The sequence below is a fragment of the Oncorhynchus mykiss genome, chromosome 8 (genome assembly GCF_013265735.2).
Source record: "Oncorhynchus mykiss isolate Arlee chromosome 8, USDA_OmykA_1.1, whole genome shotgun sequence".
In the NCBI taxonomy this organism is placed as follows: Eukaryota; Metazoa; Chordata; class Actinopteri; order Salmoniformes; family Salmonidae; genus Oncorhynchus; species Oncorhynchus mykiss.
In genome coordinates this window covers 88,397,039-88,409,329 of record NC_048572.1, presented here as the reverse complement: position 1 = coordinate 88,409,329, position 12,291 = coordinate 88,397,039, and the positions used below count along the sequence as shown (strand labels likewise).

The window sequence follows — 12,291 nt, the reverse complement described above, 5'->3', positions numbered from 1 at the left end:
TCTGTGTGGTCCATGACAGACACTGTCGAGTAAGAGGTTCTATCTATCTGTGTGGTCTATGACAGACACTGTCGAATAAGAGGTTCTATCTATCTGTGTGGTCCATGACAGACACTGTCGAGTAAGAGGTTCTATCTATCTGTGTGGTCTATGAGAGACACTGTAGAGTAAGAGGTTCTATCTATCTGTGGGGTCCATGACAGACACTGTCGAGTAAGATGTTCTATCTATCTGTGTGGTCCATGACAGACACTGTCGAGTAAGAGATTATATCTATCTGTGTGGTCCATGACAGACACTGTCGAGTAAGAGGTTCTATCTATCTGTGTGGTCCATGACAGACTGTCGAGTAAGAGATTATATCTATCTGTGTGGTCCATGACAGACACTGTCGAGTAAGAGGTTCTATCTATCTGTGTGGTCCATGACAGACATTGTCGAGTAAGAGATTCTATCTATCTGTGTGGTCCATGACAGACACTGTCGAGTAAGAGGTTCTATCTATCTGTGTGGTCCATGACAGACACTGTCGAGTAAGAGGTTCTATCTATCTGTGTGGTCCATGACAGACTGTCGAGTAAGAGATTATATCTATCTGTGTGGTCCATGACAGACACTGTCGAGTAAGAGGTTCTATCTATCTGTGTGGTCCATGACAGACACTGTCGAGTAAGAGGTTCTATCTATCTGTGTGGTCTATGACAGACACTGTCGAGTAAGAGGTTTATATCTATCTGTGTGGTCCATGACAGACACTGTTGAGTAAGAGGTTCTATCTATCTGTGTGGTCCATGACAGACACTGTCGAGTAAGAGGTTCTATCTATCTGTGTGGTCCATGACAGACACTGTCGAGTAAGAGGTTCTATCTACCTGTGTGGTCTATGAGAGACACTGTAGAGTAAGAGGTTCTATCTATCTGTGGGGTCCATGACAGACACTGTTGAGTAAGAGGTTCTATCTATCTGTGGGGTATTTGACAGACACTGTCGAGTAAGAGGTTCTATCTATCTGTGTGGTCCATGACAGACACTGTCGAGTAAGAGATTATATCTATCTGTGTGGTCCATGACAGACACTGTCGAGTAAGAGGTTCTATCTATCTGTGTGGTCCATGACAGACTGTCGAGTAAGAGATTATATCTATCTGTGTGGTCCATGACAGACACTGTCGAGTAAGAGGTTCTATCTATCTGTGTGGTCCATGACAGACACTGTCGAGTAAGAGGTTCTATCTATCTGTGTGGTCCATGACAGACACTGTCGAGTAAGAGGTTCTATCTATCTGTGTGGTCCATGACAGACATTGTCGAGTAAGAGGTTCTATCTATCTGTGTGGTCCATGACAGACACTGTCGAGTAAGAGGTTCTATCTATCTGTGTGGTCCATGACAGACACTGTCGAGTAAGAGGTTCTATCTATCTGTGTGGTCCATGACAGACTGTCGAGTAAGAGATTATATCTATCTGTGTGGTCCATGACAGACACTGTCGAGTAAGAGGTTCTATCTTTCTGTGTGGTCCATGACAGACACTGTCGAGTAAGAGGTTCTATCTATCTGTGTGGTCCATGACAGACACTGTCGAGTAAGAGGTTCTATCTATCTGTGTGGTCCATGACAGACACTGTCGAGTAAGAGGTTCTATCTATCTGTGTGGTCTATGACAGACACTGTCGAGTAAGAGGTTTTATCTATCTGTGTGGTCTATGACAGACACCGTCGAGTAAGTGGTTATATCTATCTGTGTGGTCCATGACAGACACTGTCGAGTAAGAGGTTCTATCTATCTGTGTGGTCTATGACAGACACTGTCGAGTAAGAGGTTCTATCTATCTGTGTGGTCCATGACAGACACTGCCGAGTAAGAGGTTCTATCTATCTGTGTGGTCTATGACAGACACTGTCGAGTAAGAGGTTCTATCTATCTGTGTGGTCCATGACAGACACTGTCGAGTAAGAGGTTCTATCTATCTGTGTGGTCTATGACAGACACTGTCGAGTAAGAGGTTCTATCTATCTGTGTGGTCCATGACAGACACTGTCAAGTAAGAGGTTCTATCTATCTGTGTGGTCTATGACAGACACTGTCGAGTAAGAGGTTCTATCTATCTGTGTGGTCCATGACAGACACTGTCGAGTAAGAGGTTCTATTTAACTAATATTACATTTGTTTAGTCTGTTGTATGTACACCATTGTAATCATTAGACTGGTACTCTCTATGGTTCTATACAATGACTGTCTCTATGTTTACACAAAGATCATGAAGCTCCTGAAGTTAAGGAAAATATTTGTGGTTATATAATCCCTGACTATGTCATTATTAACTGAACCAGCACCCAACGTTTCTAGCTGGAGGATAATGTTTTGGCTCGGAGGCTGTGTCGGTGTGTGCTGTACTGATTCTAGGAAGTCTAGGATGACTTCTAAGGTTAAACTCTGACAGTGATTAAAAGGTCTGACCGATGCTGGTCAGAATGAAACATACATCCCCACTTTTATCGATTGGACGGTCTGTCATATTAACATGAATAATTAACCCTATGATAATAACATTACTGTCTGTTTATATCTTCCCTCCTAGGTCACCATCGTCATCAAGTATTTCTTCCAGTTTGGCTTTTTCCCCTTCAACCAGAACCCGAAGGTGGACGTGAACAAACCCTACCACCCTCCAAACATCATTGGAGTGGAGAAGAAAGATGGATACGTCGTCTATGACCTCATACAGCTTCTGGCGCTCTTCTTCCACAGGTCCATCCTGAAGGTACGTCTCAGAGAAAGAGAGAGAGAGAGAGAGAGAGAGTGCTGATCTAGGATCAGTGTAGCCCATTTAGATTGTAGTGAGTAAGAACTCCATGGACAGGGAGGATCTGATCCTAGATCAGCACTCCTACTGTGAGACTCTTTGTGATTACGGGACCTGGATACTCCTGTTGTTTAGCTGAGAAGCAGTGGGATGTGATGAGTCTGTTCTAGCTGGTTGAGATACAGCTCTGGATTCTGTTAGTTGGAGCTTATTGTATGAATGTAATGTATAGTGTATAGTGTATTATATAAGGTATGGCATATTATATAAGGTATAGTATAGTGTATTATATAAGGTATAGTATAGTGTATAGTGTATTATATAGTGTATAGTATATTATATAAGGTATAGTATAGTGTATTATATAAGGTATAGTGTATAGTATATTATATAAGGTATAGTATAGTGTATAGTGTATAGTATATGGTGTATAGTATAGTGTATAGTGAATGGTGTACAGTGTATAGTATTGTGTATAGTATAGTGTGTAGTGTATAGTATAGCGTGGTGTGTAGTATGGTGTATAGTGTATGGTGTATAGTATAGTGTATACAGTGGGGCAAAAAAGTATTTAGTCAGCCACCAATTGTGCAAGTTCTCCCACTTAAAAAGATGAGAGAGGCCTGTAATTTTAATCATAGGTACACTTCAACTATGACAGACAAAATTAGAAAACAAATCCAGAAAATCACATTGTAGGATTTTTAATGAATTTATTTGCAAATTATGGTGGAAAATGAGTATTTGGTCACTACAAACAAGCAAGATTTCTGGCTCTCACAGACCTGTAACTTCTTCTTTAAGAGGCTCCTCTGTCCTCCACTCGTTACCTGTATTAATGGCACCTGTTTGAACTTGTTATCAGTATAAAAGACACCTGTCCACAACCTCAAACAGTCACACTCCAAACTCCACTATGGCCAAGACCAAAGAGCTGTCAAACGACACCAGAAACAAAATTGTAGACCTGCACCAGGCTGGGAAGACTGAATCTGCAATAGGTAAGCAGCTTGGTTATAGTTGAAGTGTAGCTATGATGAAAATTACAGGCCTCTCTCATATTTTTAAGTGGGAGAACTTGCACAATTGGTGGCTGACTAAATACTTTTTTGCCCCACTGTAGAATAGTGTAGTTTGGTGTATGGTGTATAGTGCATAGTATAGTATAGTGTGTAGTATAGTGTATGGTGTATAGTGTATATTGTATGGCGTATAGTATAGTGTTTTTTATGGTGTATAGTATAGTGTACAGTATAGTGTATACTGTATAGTATATTGTATAGTGTATAGTATAGTGTATAGTATAGAGTATCGCATAGTGGATTGTATAGTATAGTGTATAGTATAGATTATTTTATTGTATAGTATAGTGTATTGTATAGTACATAGTATAGTGTATAGTGCATAGTGTATAGTATAGTGTAAAGTGTATAGTATGGTGTATAGTATGGTGTATAGTGCATAGTGTATAGTATAGTGTATAGTGTATAGTATAGTGTATAGTGTATAGTATAGTGTATAGTGTATAGTATAGTGTATAGTGTATAGTATAGTGTATAGTGTATAGTATAGTGTATAGTGTATTGTATAGTGTATAGTGTATAGTATAGTGTATAGTGTATAGTATAGTGTATAGTGTATAGTATAGTGTATAGTGTATAGTATAGTGTATAGTGTATAGTATGGTGTATAGTGCATAGTGTATAGTATAGTGTATAGTGTATAGTATAGTGTATAGTGTATAGTATAGTGTATAGTATAGTGTATAGTGTATAGTATAGTGTATAGTGTATAGTGTATAGTGTATAGTATAGTGTATAGTGTATAGTACAGTGTATAGTGTATAGTATAGTGTATAGTGTATGGTATAGTGTATAGTGTATAGTATAGTGTATAGTGTATAGTATAGTGTATAGTGTATAGTACAGTGTATAGTACGGTGTATAGTGTATAGTGTATAGTGTAGTGTATAGTATAGTGTATAGTGTATAGTATAGTGTATAGTGTATAGTATAGTGTGTAGTGTATAGTACAGTGTATAGTATAGTGTATAGTGTATAGTATAGTGTATAGTGTATAGTATAGTGTATAGTATAGTGTATAGTGTATAGTCTAGTGTATAGTACGGTGTATAGTGTATAGTATGGTGTATTGTATAGTGTATAGTATGGTGTGTATAGTATAGTGTATAGTATGGTGTATAGTGTATAGTATAGTGTACAGTATGGTGTATTGTATATTGTATATAGTATAGTGTATAGTATGGTATATTGTATATAGTATAGTGTATAGTATGGTGTATTGTATATTGTATATAGTATAGTGTATAGTATGGTGTATTGTATATTGTATATAGTATAGTGTATAGTATGGTGTATTGTATATTGTATATAGTATGGTGTATTGTATATTGTATATAGTATAGTGTATAGTATGGTGTATTGTATATTGTATATAGTATAGTGTATAGTATGGTGTATTGTATATTGTATATAGTATGGTGTATTGTATATTGTATATAGTATGGTGTATTGTATATTGTATATAGTATGGTGTATTGTATATTGTATATAGTATGGTGTATTGTATATTGTATATAGTATAGTGTATAGTATAGTGTATAGTACGGTGTATTGTATAGTGTATAGTGTATAGTATAGTGTATAGTGTATAGTATAGTGTATAGTGTATAGTGTATAGTGTATAGTGTATAGTACGGTGTATTGTATAGTGTATAGTGTATAGTATAGTGTATAGTGTATAGTATAGTGTATAGTGTATAGTGTATAGTGTATAGTGTATAGTATAGTGCATAGTACGGTGTATAGTATAGTGTATAGTACGGTGTATTGTATAGTGTATAGTGTATAGTATAGTGTATAGTGTATAGTATAGTGTATAGTGTATAGTGTATAGTGTATAGTGTATAGTACGGTGTATTGTATAGTGTATAGTGTATAGTATAGTGTATAGTGTATAGTATAGTGTATAGTGTATAGTGTATAGTGTATGGTGTATAGTGTATAGTGTATAGTATCGTGTATAGTATGGTGTATAGTATAGTGTATAGTGTATAGTGTATAGTATAGTGTATAGTATGGTGTATAGTGTATAGTATATAGTATAGTGTATAGTGTATAGTGTATAGTATGGTGTATTGTATAGTGTATAGTGTATAGTGTATAGTATGGTGTATAGTATAGTGTATAGTGTATAGTGTATAGTGTATAGTATAGTGCATAGTACGGTGTATAGTATGGTGTATAGTGTATAGTGTATGGTGTATAGTGTATAGTGCATAGTATGGTGTATAGTATGGTGTATAGTGTATAGTGTATAGTGTATAGTGTATAGTATGGTGTATAGTACGGTGTATAGTATAATGTATAGTATAGTGTATAGTGTATAGTATATAGCATAGTGTATCGCATGGTGTATAGTGTATAGTATAGTGTATAGTATGGTGTATAGTATAGTGTATAGTATAGTGTATAGTGTATAGTATAGTGTGTAGTATGGTGTATAGTGTATAGTATAGTGTATAGTATAGTGTATAGTATAGTGTATAGTGTGGTGTATAGTGTATATTATGGTGTATAGTGTATAGTATAGTGTATAGTGTATAGCATAGTGTATAGTATGGTGTATAGTGTATAGTATAGTGTATAGTATGGTGTACAGTATAGTGTATAGTATGGTGTATAGTGTATAGTCTATATTATAGTGTATAGTACGGTGTATAGTGTATAGTATAGTGTATAGTATGAAGTATAGTATAGTGTATAGTATGGCGTATAGTATTGTGTATAGCATGGTGTATAGTGTATAGTATAGTGTATAGTATAGTGTATAGTATAGTGTATTGTATAGTGTATAGTATAGTGCATAGTATAGTGTATAGTGCAGTGTCTAGTATAGTGTATAGTATGGTGTATGGTGTATAGTATAGTGTATAGCATTGTGTATAGCATAGTGTATAGTATAGTGTATAGTATGGTGTATAGTGTATAGTATAGTGTATAGTATAGTGTATAGTGTAGTGTATAGTATAGTATGCAGTATAGTGTGTAGTGTATAGTATTGTGTATAGTATAGTGTATGGTATAGTGTATAGTATAATGTATAGTATAGTGTATAGTATAGTGTATAGTATAGTGTATAGTATGGTGTATGGTATAGTATAGTGTGTAGTGTATAGTATGGTGTGTATAGTATAGTGTATAGTACGGTGTATAGTGTATAGTATGGTGTATTGTAAATTGTATATAGTATATTGTATAGTATAGTGTATAGTACGGTGTATTGTATAGTGTATAGTGTATAGTATAGTATAGTGCATAGTACGGTGTATAGTATGGTGTATAGTGTATAGTGTATGGTGTATAGTGTATAGTGTATAGTATGGTGTATAGTACGGTGTATAGTATAGTGTATAGTGTATAGTGTATAGTATAGTGTATAGTATGGTGTACAGTGTATAGTATATAGTATAGTGTATAGTGTATAGTGTATAGTGTATAGTACGGTGTATAGTATGGTGTATTGTATAGTGTATAGTGTATAGTGTATAGTATGGTGTATAGTATAGTGTATAGTGTATAGTGTATAGTGTATAGTATAGTGCATAGTACGGTGTATAGTATAGTGTATAGTATGGTGTATAGTGTATAGTGTATGGTGTATAGTGTATAGTGCATAGTATGGTGTATAGTATGGTGTATTGTATAGTGTATAGTATAGTGCATTGTATAGTGTATAGTGTATAGTATAGTGTATAGTATGGTGTATAGTATAGTGTATTGTATAGTGTATAGTGTATAGTATGGTGTATAGTATAGTGTATTGTATAGTGTATAGTGTATAGTATAGTGTATAGTATGGTGTATAGTATAGTGTAGTGTATAGTGTTTTGTGTATAGTATAGTGTATAGTATGGTGTATAGTATGGTGTATTGTATAGTGTATTGTATGGTGTATTGTATTGTGTATAGTATAGTGTATAGTATGGTGTATAGTATGGTGTATTGTATTGTGTATAGTATAGTGTACAGTATAGTGTATAGTATGGTGTATAGTATAATGTATAGTGTATAGTGTATAGTGTATAGTCTGGTGTATAGTATAGTGTATAGTATAGTGTATAGTATGGTGTATTGTATAGTGTATTGTATGGTGTATTGTATTGTGTATAGTATAGTGTATAGTATAGTGTATAGTATGGTGTATAGTATGGTGTATAGTATAGTGTATTGTATAGTGTATTGTGTATAGTGTATAGTATGGTGTATAGTATAATGTATTGTATAGTGTATAGTGTATAGTATAGTGTGTAGTGTATAGTATAGTGTATAGTATGGTGTATGGTATGGTGTATTGTGTAGTGTATAGTATGGTGTATTGTATTGTGTATAGTATAGTGTATAGTAGAGTGTATAGTATGGTGTATTGTATTGTGTATAGTATAGTGTATAGTATGGTGTATAGTATGGTGTATTGTGTATAGTATAGTGTATAGTATAGCGTATAGTATGGTGTATAGTATGGTGTATGGTATAGTGTATGGCATAGTGTATAGTATGGTGTATAGTGTATAGTACAGTGTATAGTATAGTGTATAGTATGGTGTATAGTATAGTGTATTGTATTGTGTATAGTATAGTGTGTAGTGTGGTGTATAGTGTATTGTATTGTGTGTAGTATAGTGTATAGTATGGTGTATAGTATAGTGTATTGTATTGTGTATAGTATAGTGTATAGTGTGGTGTATAGTATAGTGTATTGTGTATAGTATAGTGTATAGTATGGTGTATAGTATAGTGTATTGTATTGTGTATAGTACTGTGTATAGTATAGTGTATAGTATGGTGTATAGTATAGTGTATAGTATAGTGTATAGTATGGTGTATAGTATAGTATGGTGTATTGTATTGTTTATAGTATAGTGTATAGTGTATAGTATAGCGTAAAGTATAGTGTATTGTATTGTGTATAGTATAGTGTATAGTATGGTGTATAGTATGGTGTATTGTATTGTTTATAGTATAGTGTATAGTGTATAGTATATTGTATAGTGTAGTGTATTGTATTGTATTGTGTATAGTATGATGTATAGTATAGTGAATAGTATGGTGTATAGTATAGTGTATAGTATGGTGTATAGTATGGTGTATTGTTTATAGTATAGTGTATAGTATAGTGTATAGTATGGTGTATAGTATAGTGTATAGTGTATAGTATAGTGTATAGTATAGTGTATTGTATTGTGTATTGTATTGTGTTCATAAGGAACTATCATGTTGTGATTTTGGTTTGCCGATTGATACGATCGAGAGTCATTGCCTACAACTCTTAAAACAATGTAATTGTTTGTTTGTTCAAAGTTCCATCATACCTTACCTCTCCTCTACCTGCCGCCACTTGGTTTGGTACAGAGCATTAACCTTGTGTCTCTTCTGTGTACTGTCCTGCCATAGTGTCATGGTCTATGGGACGAAGACAACCTTAAGGACACCAAGAAGGAGATCCTCCGCAGGGACACTGAGTCAGAGGACGATGAGAGGAGGGAGATGGAGGCCACTCCCGTCCCTTCCACCCCCCGCGAGAGGAAGGGGTCCACACAGACCCTCAGGTCTATAAACCTGGGCATGGGCACCTCCGTGGACTCTGTACACGTCCCCATGCACAACCTCCAGCAACAGCAGCAGACCTACCAGAGGAGAAAGAGCTCCAGTGGAGGGTCTCATATCTCCCACCGCTCAGTCCACTCTGTACGCTCCAAGAGAGGTCAGGAAAACTATTTGACTTGACTTGATTTAGCCTTTACTTTACAGTACTTTACAGCACTTTACAGTACTTTACAGTAATGTACAGTACTTTACAGTACTTTACAGCATTTTACAGCACTGTACAGTACTGTACATTACTTTAAAGTACTTTACATCACTTTACAGCACTTTACAGTACTTTACAGTACTTTACAGCACCTTACAGTACTTTACAGCACTTAACAGTACTGTACAGTACTTTACAACACTTTGCGGCACTTTACAGCACTTTACAGCACTTTACAGCACTTTACAGTACTTTACGATTGACTTTATTTTCATAAAGCTCCATACTTTACTTAGTAGGGATGTAAAGATTTACCGATCTGTCCCTGGTTCAAATGAGTTGCGTGGGTCTGCGGGAGCCCAAACTGATCCAAATGAAGCAATCAATAAGAAAAACTATTCTAACGTCACAAATCGCCGTGACTACTAACGTTTTTTTTGTCATTTTCTTTTGCTGCATTGTTCCAAAACAAAAAACCCTCGACCTGTTGTGACGTGAATTGATGCTTCCTGTCCTTCAGCTTATCAAACTGTCCGGCTTGTAACTGAGTATTACGTTCATCTAAAAGTCAGTTAACAACTGTGTGCACAGTAGGGATAGTACCTCATTCAGTCCACTGGTCCACTGTTTGACTGAGACTTCCTTAGTCGAGCAGTCGCATGTATTACATTTTTTCTGTCATGGTGCCCAAGACGACTGTCTGATTGGCTCCTGTCTCAGTGGACTGATCCATTGCGGCGATCACAGGGATGGCACAGTCCATCACTCTAAGACATGTGATACTGAAATTGAATATGGTTATATTATATTAAAAAAATAATGGTGCAAACACTAATAAATCTAATATTATTTTATAATAGATGCGCTTTCTCACCGCGTTGGATACGGTCGCGGTCTGCGGATCGCGGTCTGCGGGTCGCGGTCTGCGGGTCGCTGTCTGTGGGTCGCGGTCTGCGGGTCGCGGTCTGCGGGTCGCGGTCTGCGGCTGCGGGTCGCGGTCTGCGGGTCGCTGTCTGCGGGTCGCGGTCTGCGGGTCGCGGTCTGCGGGTCGCGGTCTGCGGGTCGCGGTCTGCGGGTCGCGGTCTGCGGGTCGCGGTCTGCGGCTGCGGGTCGCGGTCTGCGGGTCGCTGTCTGCGGGTCGCGGTCTGCGGGTCGCTGTCTGCGGGTCGCGGTCTGCGGGTCGCTGTCTGCGGGTCGCTGTCTGCGGGTCGCTGTCTGCGTGTCGCGGTCTGCGGGTCGCTGTCTGCGGTTCTGAAACATAATCTTTAGTGTAGAATTGCCGCCTTTCTATCACGGCTCAGGCTACGACCCAGATGCAGACACAGGAGGTGGATAGTAGAAGTCTCAGAGTTTATTATTTTTCAAGGGGCAGGCAAAAGGTAAATCAAGGGAGGAAAAGAGTCATAATCCTAATCAGAGTCAGGCAGGTACGGTACGGTACGGCAGGCAGGATCAGGGTCAGGATAGGTCAGAACTGGGAAGACTAGGAAAAACAAAAACTAGAGCACAGGAAACACGGGAACACGCTGGTGGGACTGTGTGCTTAAAGCATCAGACAAGCTCAGGTGCATATGTAGTTGCTTTTATTGAAACACATAGGGTGTGTCTGTCTATATGTGGAAAAATAAGGTTAAACATTTTGACCAATCGAAAGAACACGACGACTCTCGGTCTACGAATATTTTATTGTAGTCAGGGAGACGTAGCTGCCCTATGCCACCTGAGAGGTAGGCCTACCTTATCCCTGTTCAAATATAATAAGCGCCGTACAATTTAGGTTAAAGTGCCTTCAGAAAGTATTCATACCCCTTGTCTTATTCCACATTTTTGTTAATTTCAAAATGGATTAAATTGACTTTTTGTTTTACCCATCTACAAACAATACCCCAAAACAATACCCCATAATGACAAAGTGAAAACATGACACATTTGTTGAAAATGAAATAAAGATTAAATAAAGGAATATCTAATTTACATACGGTACCAGTCGAAAGTTTGGACACACCTACTCATTCCAGGGTTTTTCTTTATTTGTACTATTTTCTACATTGTAGAATAAATAGTGAAGACATCAACACTATGAAATAACACATATGGAATCATGTAGTAACCAAAAAAGTGTTAAACAAATCAAAATAACTTTTAACAAGGCACACCTGTTAATTGAAATGCATTCCTGGTGATTACCTAATAACTTACTTTACTTCACTTTACTACTAACTTACTTTACTTTACTACTAACTTACTTTACTTTACTACTAACTTACTTTACTTTACTACTAACTTACTTTACTTTACTACTAACTTACTTTACTTTACTACTAACTTACTTTACTTTACCACTAACTTATTTTACTTTACTTCTAACTTACTTTACTTTACTTTACTACTAACTTACTTTACTTTACTTCTAACTTACTTTACTTTACTACTAACTTATTTTACTTTACCACTAACTTACTTTACTTTACTTCTAACTTACTTTACTTCTAACTTACTTTACTTTACCACTAACTTATTTTACTTTACTTCTAACTTACTTTACTTTACTACTAACTTACTTTACTTTACTACTAACTTACTTTACTTTACTACTAACTTACTTTACTTTACTTCTAACTTACTTTACTTTACTACTAACTTACTTTACTT

At 36.4% G+C, this 12,291-nt stretch overlaps 1 protein-coding gene across 1 annotated transcript in view; it reads left to right on the top strand.

Moving 5' to 3' along the window:
• Positions 1-12,291, top strand: part of LOC110531049 (piezo-type mechanosensitive ion channel component 2) — a 191,056-nt gene that overhangs the window by 161,663 nt on the left and 17,102 nt on the right. The window contains exons 44-45 of the mRNA XM_036986896.1: positions 2,584-2,766; positions 9,282-9,591. Coding sequence (XP_036842791.1) covers positions 2,584-2,766; positions 9,282-9,591 — 493 coding nt within the window. The remainder of the gene's footprint in view (positions 1-2,583; positions 2,767-9,281; positions 9,592-12,291) is intronic.